Here is a 14,948-nt window from a genome sequence, read left to right on the forward strand (position 1 = left end):
ACTCTCAATGTAGTCTTATTTAAAAAAAAAATATTTTTTTTCACACTACAGCTCTCTGCTCTACCAGATGAGCTATCAAAGGGTGCATTAATTTTAAAGTTTTTATTGACAGCATTCATAGATAAACACATTGTACCCTGATCGTAATCCCTTGCCACCACCCTGGTTTTCTCTCTTCTCAATTGCCTCCACTGAACCTCTTCTTCTTTCCAAGTACCCCCTCTTCTACTTTTTAGATCTTTTTTTGCCCTCATATTATGCAGGTCTTGTGTAGGTACTGTCAGCCACTGTGTCTTGATTGTAACAGCCACTTTGTGTCCAGAAGACGTCATTCCACAGCATTCCTCCCATCCTTTAGTCCTTGCATTCTTCTTCTTCTTTTTTTAAGTTAAGCACATACTTAGTATGGACACATCATGTGTTGGTACCATCCTTTCCCTCCTCCCTGCCTCCATTCCACTGGGGGCCCACCTCTGTGGGGTTGCTGGTATTCTCCATGGGGTTGGGAGTTATGTGTTGTGGGAGCAGCAGTCAGTTGTTGAGGGGAGGCAATGCTTCTAGGCATGACGTCCCAACCTATGACTCTTACAATCTTTCTGTCCCCTCTTCTGCAAAATTCCCTGAGCCTTGGTGGGTGTGTTTTAAGTCTACTTCAGCGATGAGCTCTTAGGAGCCTGTATCTCTGCTTTGGTAGGTGCTGCATATCCTCAGGGTCTGTCTCCTTCACCCTGGGTCTCTCGCATTCTTTCTGCCATCTCCTCTGCAGTGGTTTCTGCAGGTTGGCATTTTGATAACGACCTATTCTCTTATGAACTAACTACTCTAGTGAGACTTGCATTAGCCTACTCATGAAAGTGGAGGCCCTCCCTCTGATTTAATTACCTTCTACAGGGCCCCACCTCCTAAAGGTTCTACTACGCCAGCAGCACCACACAGGGGGCTGAGTTTCTAGCACATGAACTTTTGGGGAATAGTAAAACCATAGCTGAATCATAAGAGTGGGTTTAGGACGCTGGACTTGGGCAAGTCACTTCATTGGCCTTCATTTTTCTCAGTTATATAAATAGCCTATTGGACCTTTCTCTAAAGGTGGTCTAGGAACCACTTACCTTAGAATGGCAGAGGCTGCTCCTTGACCTGCAGAGTATGGAGTGGTACTTCCTCCCCGTTCATGCAGTCAGTGTCTGTAGGAGAGGGGCCTGGGATTCTACAGTTAGCTGGTGCCAGGGTGTGACTCCTAGATGGTTTAAGTTTGGGATGATATGATTCTAAACTTTAATCCTTTATCCCTTCAGACTTTGTTCATAGGAACTGGAAAATAATCAGCCTTTGTGATGTCCTTGCAAGGTGTCTTCAGAAAGCTTATCTACAGTTGAGGTGTCTGGAATCTTGACAGTGAGTGCTTACGAGCTATTCTGATGGCTGGTTCTTATATTCCTTAAGGAGGAAAACACCTTGTTAACATGCACCTGAATGTGACTGTCAGAATCCTTATGAGCTCAATCACTGTAAGAAATGCCCACCTCAGCCTTTCATCTCTGCTTTGGAGCTTGACTGCCTATGTTTTTTGAGCCATTCTCTCCTGGCCCCCTGCATTCAGAAGAGGGCAGTGCATTGTCTAACACTGGAGCCAGAGAGGCTCTTTTCTCCTTGGGAAAAAACAAACAATTTTGCTGTAGTGTTTCTACTCTGCCATCTTTGTGGAGCTCTTCAAAGAAATTTCCAATATTTTATTATCTATTGCATATGTTTTTATCTTTTGTTATTGTGTCTGGAAACTTTTTTTTTTTTGAAGCATAGTCTCATGCTGGCCCACGCTAGCCTCAAATTCATGGTGATCCTCCTTCCTCAGCCTCTTGAGTTTGGGGATTAAAAGCATGAGTCACCACTCTCAGCTTGAAATGGTTTCTAATGTCCAAAGTAAATAAATATCTTTAGATAGCAACCTGGGAGAGTTTTCTAGTTTCTTATCCTTTCCCTTCAGAAATCTCCCAAGAGCTCTAAGACCTCATAGTGTTGGTGACATTCAGAAGCCGTTGTCTAAGAAACACTCTGAGGCTCACTTCTAATTATCCATGTGCCAGGTTGTTATGAGGTGAGGGCTTGACTAGGTTCAGCTCTGTATTCTAGCTCATCATGATCAAAACTTTGATACCTTGTGACTTAGGTCTTAACAGTTAAGAACTTTGTCCTGGACCTTGATTCACTCTTGTTTCTATTATTCTGTGTCATGGCTTTCCTTGTTGAAGTCTGTAAACACAGAGGTTCACATTAGTAAAGTGTGATGAACCCCTTAACATAAATGGGGGCAAGGGGAGAATCCAGAGCTATCTGCACGCTATGGAAGTGGAGATACAGGGTGGCATTGAGGAGGTGGAGCTCAGCTGAGTCTTCCTCACCTTCCTCAGGGCCTTGTGCAGTCTCTGCTCAGAGTAGCTGCACAGTAAGTAGATGTCAGTTGAATGTGCTTTTATTTTAGGCAAGTTATTTAGTTGGTAAAAGCATGGAATTGGAAGGGTAGATCAATGTGGTTTTGAATTTGCCCTTGGTTCTTTGCTAATGGAAATATCAATTAGATGCAGGATTAGTTGCAGTGCAGAATGGCAGAGGAGGCAAAGGCAGGCATTGTGTGCATTTTAAGTACTTTGATATGCCTCTTCATTGTTTATTATTTGCCAGTCAGTTGGATAGAGAATCCCAAGAGATTGGTGAACAAATCTTTTTATTTTTGTCCAAGAAAACAGAGACATGGAAGTGTAGCAATTGGTATAAACCTAATGTAATGAAATTCTTGGTAGACTAGTTTACCAAGAGTCAAGAAGGATTTAGAAGGCATTTCCTCTTTGTTGGAGTACACACACGTTCAATTTAATTTTGCAAAAATGTTAGTTGAGATGGATGGCGACCACACTGTTTTGGAGAATGTAGTTGCTCTGTGATATTTCTGTCACTGAACTGTTGGCTTCTGCTTGTTTCTTTTCAACGATAGGAGCTCTGTACTCACGAGAGCAGTTAGTTTTATGAGCAAGTTCCTTTAACTGCTGAGGCATCTTTCCAGCCCCTTAACACGAAGGGGGCGTGGAGATACTTGCCTGTAATCCCAGCATTTTGGAGGTAGAGCTAGGAGGGTCTGGGTTCAACGTCATCCTCACTTATATATGTTAAGTTTGAGGACAGCCTGGTCTATGCAAGATCCTGTCTCAAATAAAACCAGATGGTTGCTTACAGATCTTCACTGTTAAGCCTGCTTTTCTGAGTTCTAACTAAAAAAGCATAATCTTTCCTTTCTCTCTCTCTCTCTCTGTTTTTTTTTTCCTTTGCTTTTCGAGGTAGGATTTCATTCTAGCTCAGGCTGACCTGGAACTCACTATGTAGTTTCAGGGTGGCCTTGAACTCACCGTGATCCTTCTATCTCTGACTCCTGAGTGCTGGGATTCACCCGGTTTTCCTTTCTCTCTTTTTATCTCTTTGGATACTGGCCAAAATCTGAAGCATACTTGCCATAACACTCTGGGCTATTTCACTTTTTCAATAAATAACCTCTTCTTTACTCAAAGTATAACAAACAAACAACAATAACAACAACAAAAAACAAGAAATTCTTTCATATGGGAACTAAAGTCACCCTGTGTTACCCTTTCTCCCTTAGCACCTATGTCTCACACCTTGATTGATTCTTTAGTTCAAGCATGTGCATTAACAGTGACTCTGCTTCAGGTTCAGGAGGAATAAGAGTAAACGAAGATAGAATGGAAAGGTTCCTCCTTGCTTGGGTTTTAGACTCTGGTGTTGGCATGGTGGAAAGAGGATAGTTAAAAGGCCTGTGCATAGCCAAAGAAGTTATACATAAATGAAGGTTTTCATGCCACATGTAGTCTACAAGACCTGGATGTGACATTTGAGTTTCTGCTTTCACATCATTTTATAGAGCACATTTTCCCATTGGACTTGCAGTGCAAGCTCATTGGCATAATGCACCTTGTAAAATGTTAATTGCTAATTACCAAGCATAGCAGCAGCTCTCTCTACCAGAGAGTAGTTCTGAAAGCCTGGTCCCTAGTCCAGTGGCATCAGCGTCACCTGGGAACTTGTTAGAAATGCAAGTTCTCCAGCTACACTCAGACCTGTTGACTCAAAAACTCAGGGGGCAGGGCCCCCAAATCAGACTTACAGGTACTAGGTCGGTAGATGTGATGCTTGCCCTAGTTTGACAACTGCTACAGGCTAGAGCAGTAGTTCTCAGCCTGTGCGCACTCTGGCTTCACCCGAGGAGGGCCATGTTGGAGCCATGCCTGCTGTTCCCAGAAGAGGTAGCTGAAAGAATGGGGTAGGGCCTGTGCACCAGCCGACGGGTACTGCAGCCAAGACTGAGAGTGCTGTTTGTCCTCCAGGGCCCCTAACAGCAGGGTCAGGGTTGTGGGGAGAGGAGCAAAGACTGCAGCGTTTGCTGGCTTAGTTTGAGTCTAGATTCTCTTCTTTCTGCCTCTGTGTCCTTTGGCAAGAGGACTCTGACCTGTGTTTCCTCATATGCGTGGGGTTAAGGATGTCCATCCCAGGGGCTGTGGAACTAGTCACTGGTTGATGTATATAAATGTCAAGGAGGTGTTAAGCACACAGGGAGAAGGTTGAATCTACTGATGTGAGCCAGGGCTGCTCACTTTCCTCCCAGGCTCTCATTTCTCCACACAAAGCTTCCTTAGTGCTTCCTTCAGGGGCACAACCTTCAGCCTCCTCTTTTGGAAAATGCTGTTTATTTTTGCCTATTACTCTCTTTTAATTTTTCTTTAACATTTTAAGCATATTCTTTTTATTTTTATTGCTTTAAAATTATTTTTGTTGTTTATTTTTATTTATTTGAGAGAGAGAGGCAGAGAGAGAGAGAGAGAGAGAGAGAGAGAGAGAGAGAGAGAGGGAGAGAGAATGGGCACGCCAGGGCCTCCAGCCACTGCACACGAACTCCAGAGGCATGCGCCCCTTGTGCATCTGGCTAATGTGGGTCCTAGGGAATCAAGCCTCAAACTGGTGTTCTTAGGCTTCACAGGCAAGCGCTTAACCGCTAAGCCATCTCTCCAGCCCTTTATTGCTTTTTAAAATTCTCTTTGCTTATTTTTATTTATTTATTTGAGAGTGACAGAGAGAGAAAGAGGCAGAGAGAGAGAGAATGGGTGCAGCAGGGCTTCCAGCCACTGCAAATGAACTCCAGATGCGTGTGCCCCTTGTGCATCTGGCTAGTATGGGTCCTGGAGAATTGAGCCTTGAACCGGTGTCCTTAGGCTTCATAGGCAAGCGCTTAACTGCTAAGCCATCTCTCCAGCCCTTTTAAAACTTTTTTTTTTTTTTTTATGAGAGAGAGAGCGAGCGCATGCATAAGAGAGAGAATCTTGGTGCACCAGGACCCCCACCCACTGCAGTCAAACTCCAGATACATGTGCCACCTTGTGTGCATGCACAACCTTGTATGTCTAGCTTACGTGGGTTCTGGGCAGTTGAACGGGGTCCTTAGGCTTTGCAGGCAAGCACCTTAACCACTAAACCATCTCTCCAGCCTCCTTACTCTATTTTAAAGGGCAGTGTCCAATGTGACAATGTTCATTCGGATTACAAATATGCCCTCTTTATGTTCCTGAAATTCCACTTCTAGATATTTGTCCTATAGGAGTATCTGTGTGAGAAAAGATGTATATGCACACCTTATAGCATTGTGAAGTAGAGAAAAACTAGAATAACCTAAACACCAGTAGAGAATTTCTGTGTACTCAAGGACTGTGTAGCCACAGAGCAATGAGGCAGTGCTCCGAGTGCTGGCATGGGATTCTGCACGCCTGGAACTGTGTTTACAGAGTGCCACAATTTACCCTACAAGGAGAGGAAGATAGGTATTTATTTGCTTGTGCATATGTAGTACTTCTGGAAGGATCCATAAGAAATAGGTCTTGTTGATGGCTGTAGCTCGGTGGTAGAGTGCAAACCAAACTATCAGCTCATCCCAGAGATGATGGCTTACATTTTAGCTTGAAGTCATGGTGCATGCCTTTAATAATCCCAGCACTCAGGAGGCTGAGACAGGAGAATTACTGCAAGTTAAACAAATATACAAAATAAACAAAATATATACTAAAAAGAAACAGATTGTGTTGGTTATCTCATAACTAGGTAATAATGAATGGAATAGGGACTATTTTTATATGAGCTGTTAGATCATGTTTTTGGAGTTCATTAAAACATATACTCTTTTTTTTTTTTTGAGGCAGGTCTCACTCTATCCCAGGCTGACTTTTGGAACTTACTTTGTAGCCCCAGGCTGTCCTCCAACTCACAATGATCCTCCTACCTCAACTTCCTGAGCGCTGGGATTAAAGATGCATGGCACTGTGCTGTGTCCTCACTGTGGCCTGATGCAGCAGCCTGCAGTGGAAGTGTTCCTGGCTTTTCCTGAACTGGACACTGTCCTACTTTTGCTGAAGTAGAAGATTGCATTACCCACACTGTGAGCTCCGATGGACCTTGCGGTCAGCGACAGTGCCCTGCTGTGTTTCATGTGAATGGTTGCCAGGGCAGGTCTGGACTCAGGGAAGTGAGAAAGGCCCCCAGCCTGCGCTTGCACAGTTGGCTTTGTTTTGGGCCCAGAAAGCTCTGCTGTCCAGAACATTGGAGTCTTTAGTCTGTTACCTGTAGCATTAGCTCCTCTTCCACTTTTGTGCCATCTGAGTATCTGATAAGCCTGCCTACTATGACTTTTGCCAAGTCATTGTTAAAAAAGCTTTTGGGCAGGGTTTGGCTAAGAATTGAATCTGTTGTCAGACTGCCAGCAACCTTTCTCTAGCCTGTCATCAAGCCATTAAGGATGCCAATGTTTATGTACTTACTCCCGGGCATTTACTGTATGCCAGGCACTGTACGAGTGGTTAGGGCACCCAGAGGATGGAAGTCTGCCTTCTGCCTGAAAGTTGATAATTAGCTACTTGTGGAGTTGGTCAAACATTTTCTCTAAGTAGCTCCAAGGGAGACGTTTTCAGCTCATTATACTCTATTGTAACCAGTGAACACTGGCCCCTTAGTGCCCAAGCCACCTTAGACAACATGGAAAGGAGTAAAACTACAAAAACAGGTGATGGGTTGGGTTTGGCCTTTGGACCAATGTTAGTGAATTCCTAGATAGTAGGAAACAGACAGGTAGCTCAGTGAAGTTTATTAAGTTTATGAGGGATATGTATAAGTATGATGGTGGCCCAAGGGAGTATTGCATGCTCAGTGGAGGTAGTTGTCAACTAGCTTAGGAAGAAAGTAGTGCAGATGGGGCTGGAGAGATGGCTCAGTGGTGAAGGTGTTTGCTACAAAGCCTAAGGACCCAGGTTCAGTTCCCAGTACCTATGTAAAGCCAGATGCACAATGTGGCACATGTGTCTTGAGTTGGTTTGCAGTGGCTAGAGACCCTGGTGTGCCCATTCTCTTTCTATATATATATCTGCCTCTCTCTCTCAAATAAATAATTAATTTTAAAAAAGTAGTACAAATCACTTGATTGTTTCACCAACCATGGGAGAATTCCTTGCACACTTTTCTGAAATCTAAAAGCACGATATCTGTTGCCTCTCACCTTATCTACCAACTTGGTAACCACTGCATGGGAAAACAAGTTGGTTTTTAGTCACTTGGCCTTTGTTGTACCAATACACCCTTTCCCAATGTTCACACTCTTTTCTGAATGTCCCCAAACCATTTGCTTTATAATGGTGTCAGGAATCATTATTAGTTTATAGTTGCCAGGACTTACTTATTTGTAGAATTTAGGATTGCCCACTGTGTTACTTTAAAATTGGTGTATTGAGGGCTGGAGAGATGGCTTAGCGGTTAAGCGCTTGCCTGTGAAGCCTAAGGACCCTGGTTCGAGGCTCGGTTCCCCAGGTCCCACGTTAGCCAGATGCACAAGGGGGCGCACGCATCTGGAGTTCGTTTGCAGTGGCTGGAGGCCCTGGCGCGCCCATTCTCTCTCTCTCCCTCTATCTGTCTTTCTCTCTGTGTCTGTCACTCAAATAAATAAATAAAAAATGAACAAAAAATATTAAAAAAAAAATTTAAAATTGGTGTATTGATCCATGTCCCAGTGCCTCAGAAGTCCCGGGTTGTATGATTTTATGGTTGATCAATAGTAAATCTAAGAAACTTTTATTTTAATCAGTTAAATATTTATGAGAGACATTATATGTTGTCTAAAGAAAAATTGGAACCATATCAAAAAATATATAGAAGGATGCCAAAAAGAAATCAGTCATGTGCTGCTGTTCCAACCTAGTCCCTGCTAACATTTTGGTGTTGGTTCTGCCAACTATGTGAAAAATGATCAGAGCTTATAACCAGACTTTTCTGGAAGGGTAGTACTTTATAGGGAGAGCCTGGTACATAAGCTAAGTAATAAAACTCTAGAGGGGTGTGGCTCAATTGTGTCCAGAGGCATAGAAGAGGAAGGGGTCCATTTCACTGGGAAAAGGAGTGGTGCCATTGATGCCAAAGGCAGGTGGCCCTTATAAGCAATAGTAGAGGTTCGAAGATGAAAAACAAGAGAATTGTGTATGAGCCGTGGCCACAACTATGTGCTAAAATTTATTAAAAACTGCAAGAAAATATTGTAATATAATATTGTGGTAGGAATGTTTGTGAATGTGGTTTTATTTTCTGTTTTTCTGTTAGCGTCTACTGCCTGTTGTAATCATTCTTCCAAGTACCATACTTGCACGTCCGTGTTAGGGACATTGCACTGTAGAGCTTAGCCCTAGACCTGCTGGGTCAGGGGGCTTGGGGTTGTGCCTCAGCCATGCCACTTCCATTCATGTAGCTGAGGGCAAAGTAGAAAAGCTGATGATTCTCTGATTGCTCAGCCTGGGAAGAGTCTAATATTAGCTTTGCACCTTGAGACTTCTAGACCGATCTTGGACTGGAACTTGAATAAAATGGTACAGATTATTTCTTTGCAACCCAGCCTGATCTGGTCAGCCCTTGCATCTCTGTACTGGAATCTTTTGTAAGAGGAATGCATTCCTTTAGAAATGCTCAAGTAGCGTTCTCGAGAGCCGCCAGAAAGGGCTGCGGGGCTGGGAACATGGCGGACGACGTCGATCAGCAACAGACCACCAATACCGTAGAAGAGCCCCTGGATCTCATCAGGCTCAGCCTGGATGAACGAATTTATGTGAAGATGAGAAATGACCGAGAGCTTCGAGGTACATTACATGCTTATGACCAACACTTGAATATGATACTGGGAGATGTAGAAGAAACTGTGACTACTATAGAAATTGATGAAGAGACATATAAATCAACAAAACAGAATATTCCAATGCTCTTTGTCTGGGGAGATGGGGTCATACTAGTTGCGCCCCCGTTGAGAGTTGGCTGAAACAAAGATCTATCCTGTGTAGAGAGTAGGAGACTACAATTGTCCCTTCACATGGACAAGACATTCAGAGAGAGAAGCCTGCGAACAAGTTGATCGTAAGCAAAGACCCGAGGGCTCCCCCACCTGAAATGAGTTCATGGCAGCTTACAACTTCTTGAGCTAAATGACATTTTTGTTTTTCTTCAATCTTTCAATAAATGTTGTCACCAAGGTGCTCTTTTTCAGGAGTTGGTTTGCGCTATTGTTCTTGCAGGCAGCTTCTGATTGTTTTTTCTTTAAAATTAAACTTGGTTTCCTTTTTTATTTTTTAAGGTAAAAAAAAAAAAAAGAAAGAAAAGCTCAAGTAATGGTTTGGCAGGTAAGCCATGTTAGAACCATGGAGAACGTGTTCACGCTGGTAGACTTCCTACCCTAGCATTCATTCCTGCCCGCCATATCTACATTTACAAGAGAGGGCACCCAGAACTGGAGAGAGGGTCCCCAGACATACTGAAGTCCTACTTCCTTCTCTTCACCACCAGAGAGAGAGAAGTATACTTGCTTGTAGTCCCTGGTCCTGATTTCGGTGCTGCCACTTACCTCACTGTGTGACTGTGGGCCATGTCTTTGAGTTAGGCTTTCCTTCTCCATTGAGTTAGAACCGTGAAATTGGCCTCATATTTGTTTTAAGGACTGACTGAACCTTACCCACATGTAAGCACTAGTTAAATATATGACTCTTGAACAAGTAGCTCATTGCCAGATTTGTAAATTGGCTCCTGTGTGTCCTGTAGGTGGTCATGCAGAGAGAACTGTGGCTGAAGTCCTTATTAGTACTTTGTGCTTGTGCATGCTGCTCCTTGATTCCAGCATTGACAGGAAGCGAGTGGAGTGTGGGGACTGTTGAGGTTTGTGGCCCAACAAGGTAAAGTAACATTTGGCCACATTTCTCTTCAGAGGTGTTTTTTCATAAAAAGACTTTCTGCAAGACTCCCAAAGGGTAGAATTGATGAACTGTCAGATGCTTTGTACAGTGGATGGCATTGCATTGATAGACATAGTGTCACACAGGAAGACATGTATGTTAAGTAGGGGCTCAAGGAATACATGTTGAAAGCCAAGGCTGGTGGTAGAGGCCTGTAACCTTAGCTACTTAAGAGGCTGTGGCAGGAGGGTTGTATGTTCGATGCCTAAGCCACAGAGTAAGTTCAAGGGCAGCTTGGACAAGGTAGTGAGACCCTGTTTTGTTTTTTTTTTAAGAGGGCTGGGGATAGCCCAGTGGTACAGTGCTTGTCTAATGTTCATCAGACCCTAGGTTTAATCTCTAATACTGCTAAAAATACACTGCATGCATGCATGCATGCATGCATACATACATACATACATACATACATACATACATACATACAGGCAATGGTATTGAGTAGAAAAACAAAAGAGGAATCATGAATAATAGGCAGAAGAAAAAGAAGAAAAGGCTGGACCACTGGGTTGGTCTTGGGACTCTGACCAGGTTCTCTCATCTTTTTTATCTCTCTGTAGCTCTGGGATTTAGAAAGCCTGGATTTAGGAAGTCTTTTTGAAGTCAGTGAAACCCCCCTTTTTTTTGACACACTGGCTCCCCCCCTTTCAGATCTTGTTGAATTCTAAGTCTAGTGTTTTTGATGACTAGAAATGAGACAGTGTAAGGGAATAAGTCCTGCTCCCATTCAAGTAGGCCAGAAGGTTGGAAAGATTGGCTCAGAAGCCATGTGAGAAAGGCTGGTAAAGAGTTAACCAGTTTCTATTTGTCTCCTCCTAAGACGAGGAAGTCACCTCTAAGGTGGTGCTGACACACTCTTCTGTTACACTGAACACCCGTGTCTGTGTATACCATTCGCCTCTGCCTACTGTTCAGTGTCGACTGTGTCTGAAGGCGTGGTGTGACCTTTCATCCCTTCTCTTTATTCTTAACTTGGCATGGCTGTTTGGGGTCCAGAGAGACAGAAGGCCAGGTAAAGGGGGTATCTGGTTAGTTCAGGGATCTGGTGTAATAAATGCTCTTCCGTCGCCTCTTAATTTTGAATTCAGGACATAGATACAACAGGACCATGCATTGTTTATGGCTTTTAAGAAAAATTCTAACTTGAGCTTGCATATACTACCATTCCTTCAAGTCCTAGACTTAAAAAAATATATTTATTTGCATGTGTGCATATGAGCTCTCCAGGGTTATCTGCTGCTGCACTTGAGTGCCAGATGCATATGACACTTTGGTTCTGGCTTTATGTGGGTACTGGGGAATTGCACCCGGGCAGGCAGGCTTTTGCAAGTAAGCGTCTTAACTGCTGGACCATCTCCCCATCCCCACATTGTGCTTGATTTTAAGCTCTTTGAAAAGCAGAGTAGGTTGTATTCAGAGATTCAAGTTGATGTACACCTGAGGATTCTTTTCAGTAAATTTTGCAGAGTGAAGGTCCGATGGAGTCCCTTTGGCTGCTTTCTACCCTCTCCCTCACCTAGAGGTTCATAGGTTTGTGTCTGATAGATTTATTCTCAGCCCTACTGCATTTTTAAAGCCCTTCAGTGTTTATTGCAAACTCCTGGTGTTTTTTTTTTTCTTTTCCTAATGCTCTTTCAGCATGCAAGCTTAACATTTCCTACATCTGTAAATAACTTCAAACTTTTATTTCATAAATACAAGTGGATTATCATTTGCTAGGAAAGGGTCTTCCAAGGTAGTATGTTTAGGCATTTTGGGGTTTGTTTTTTAGAAGCTGGAAATGCCTTCAGATTGTGTGTCTGGCATTTTATAAGGTGTTGGGCAGGAGATGGGTGCTAATGCGCTGTGAGGCTCTGACAGTTCTGTCGTGTCACTGGTGCTGGGTGCTCAGCATAGACCTGCAGAGCTCCCTTTAGAAGGGCTCTGGTAAGTAGGGGTGGAGGATGATGGGCAGCAGGGTAGGTTCAGGTTAAGGGAACTTGACTTGTCCTTTACACAGATATTTAGGGGCTGGAGAGAGAGCTTAGTGGTTAAGGTGCTTGCCTGTGAAACGTAAGGACTCAGGTTTGATGCCACAGTACCCACATAAGCCAGATGCACAAGGCAGCACATGTGTCTGGAGTTCTTTTACAGCGGATGGAGGCCCTGGTGTGACCATTCTCTCCCTCTGCATCTTCCTCTCTCTCTGTGTCAAATTATTTAATAAATAAAATAAAAAATAAAATATATTTTAATTTTTTAAATTTGTTTAACAGAAACTGAGAGAGAGAAAGAGAGAGAGGGAGAGAATGAATGGGCACGCCAGGGCCTCTGGCCACTGCAAACGAACTCCGGGTGCAGGTGCCTCTTTGTGCATCTGGCTTCATGTGGGTACTAGACATTCAATCCCAGGTCCTTAGGCTTTGCTTTTTTCTTTACATTTCCCTGCCTTCCTCATTCTTAACCCCAACCCCCTACTTTTCTGCCCCTAGAATGTTTTATGTGTTTCTAGATTTGGCAGAGAAGATGGATTGTCTAGTTTTTGCTCTGCCCTTCTATTCTTTAGAGTTCAGATTTTATTTTGAATAACATATGGCAAGATGTCTTTGGTCATTTCTTCCCTACCTTGCTATGCATGTATGTTAAAGCTAGTGTGCGTTTTGCAGAGTGTGAAGGCTCAGGGGTCATCCCCAAATGGGAGTCAGTGCTTTTGTGTATCCTATTGTGTTGCTGTGGCAGTAGGACGGGGGGCTGTAGGTGGCTGCTCACTCTGGGTGGGGCCTGGGGTGGGAACGGTCACAGGAGCTGGTGGCAGTGCTGCTGAGGCCTGGCCAGCTCAGGCTCAAAGGCTTGAATGCTTCCCATTGCTGACTTGGCACTTTGGCTCTAGGCTCTGGCTTCCGAGGTGTCATTTGTATTGGCCATTCAGCCTGGGCTGTTTCACAGCCTCTCTATCCTAGGAATTACACAACTCAAACATTTTTGACCTTGTAAGGCTTTGTAGATGAGACTGTAAATTCCAGACCCTCTGTGTAGCAGTGCAGGGGCTGAAAGTAGGGAAGTTCTTAGTTGGCAGATGGCCTTGGCTTCTAAAGGCGGTCTTGTATACAGTGGGGTATATGTTGAGCACATCCCAGAGGGACTTGTACTGCAAGAAAGAATGTTGATCAGGATGAGCCCAAGGAGATTTTAAATACTTGCTTCTTTTGTAGCACATGCTATTTTCTTAAGTTTGCATTGCACAAAGGGTATTTTGGAATGTGTGTAAGCAGTCTCTTTTTCCTTTTTTTAAAATTTTTGTTTTTTTAAAATTAATTTATTTTTTAATTTACTTGAGAGCAGCAGAGAGAGAGAGAAAGAGGGAGATAGAGAGAATGGGCGCGCCAGAGCTTCCAGCCACTGCAAACGAACTCCAGACGCGTGCACCCCCTTGTGCATCTGGCTAATGTGGGTCCTGGGAGATCAAGCCTCGAACCGGGGTCCTTGGCTTCACAGGCAAGTGCTTAACCCCTAAGCCATCTCTCCAGCCCTTTGGTTTTTTGAAGTAAGGTTTCACTCTAGTCTAGGCTGACCTGAAATTCACTATGTAGCCTCAGGGTGGTCTCAAACTCACAGTGATCCTCCTACCTCTGCCTCTTGAGTGCTGGGATTAAAGGCATGTGTCACCATGCCCGGCTATTTCCTTGTTGTTTTATTGTTGGCCTACCCCAATTCAAGTTCGGGGATCTAGTAAATAATTTGGTGGCTTCTATCATGCTTAGACTGTCTAAATAACCTCCAGTTTGGGCGAGAGCTGAACTGAGTGGCTGGGTCCTTGGCCAGGCAGATGTGGTTTTGTGATTGGTTTAACTGGTAGTTGTTTTGAGGACTGTGTCTCCTGTAGGGTTATGTGGTCTACTCCTGCATCACTGGAGAGGGATCATCCCTGGGCCCAGGGTAGTGAAGCAGTCTGCTTTGTACCTTGTACATTGACTCTCTGAGGCCTGTACTACATTCACAGATTCTGCATGAACTTAAATCCCATTTGGGGATTGGTAGTGGAATATGGCTAATTATGCATTCCTTACAGTCATACTGATTTGGGTTCTAATTTCTGGTCCTGCTCTTATTTTCTGTGATCATGAGCATTTTCTTTCTTTCCATCAGTTTCAGTTTCCTCATCTATAGTATGGCGACCATGCCTATCACATTAGATCTTGAAGATCTCCCAGGACTGCTCCTAGTGCATGTAGACACTTGATAATTTGTACTCAGCAGCATTATTTTCCATGCCTTGGGCTAAGGCTGATGTTGGGCATTCTGTACCATTCCATGGCTTTCTTCACCATCTTATTTCATTCAGTGCAGGTCCTGTGAGTAGACCAAGGTCTTAGTGGTGAGCACCCATTGGAAGAGGATGCCTGCCAGCTTAATCACTTGTGCATTTTAAAATCAGCTGTTGTGCCAGGTGACATGACAGAGGCAGGCTGGAATTGTTGGGGCAGAAAAGTTTTCATGCACTCCAGGTAGCCCAGAGTCACAGCTCTCTGACTTGTGGTCTATCTGCACATGTGAACTCTCCTTCCCTTGTGCTTTCCTGCCCAGATGCTGTGCTGTGATTCATTTTATTTCAGT

The 14,948-nt window shown here is 43.8% G+C and overlaps 2 protein-coding genes across 31 annotated transcripts in view; both read left to right on the forward strand.

Moving 5' to 3' along the window:
• The window catches only part of Sorbs1 (sorbin and SH3 domain containing 1), a 259,137-nt gene that overhangs the window by 27,544 nt on the left and 216,645 nt on the right, over nt 1–14,948 (forward strand). The window lies entirely within an intron of this gene.
• On the forward strand, nt 9,064–9,394 carry LOC101598045 (U6 snRNA-associated Sm-like protein LSm3). The gene has a single exon (XM_045135014.1). It carries the CDS (start codon nt 9,098–9,100, stop codon nt 9,392–9,394), a length of 297 nt encoding a protein of 98 aa, XP_044990949.1. The 5' UTR covers nt 9,064–9,097.

Source organism: Jaculus jaculus, chromosome 1 (genome assembly GCF_020740685.1).
Source record: "Jaculus jaculus isolate mJacJac1 chromosome 1, mJacJac1.mat.Y.cur, whole genome shotgun sequence".
NCBI classification, from domain to species: Eukaryota; Metazoa; Chordata; class Mammalia; order Rodentia; family Dipodidae; genus Jaculus; species Jaculus jaculus.

Bases quoted from the DNA above. Each gene is read 5' to 3' on its own strand.
- LOC101598045 (XM_045135014.1), top strand. From the start codon at position 9,098: ATGGCGGACGACGTCGATCAGCAACAGACCACCAATACCGTAGAAGAG.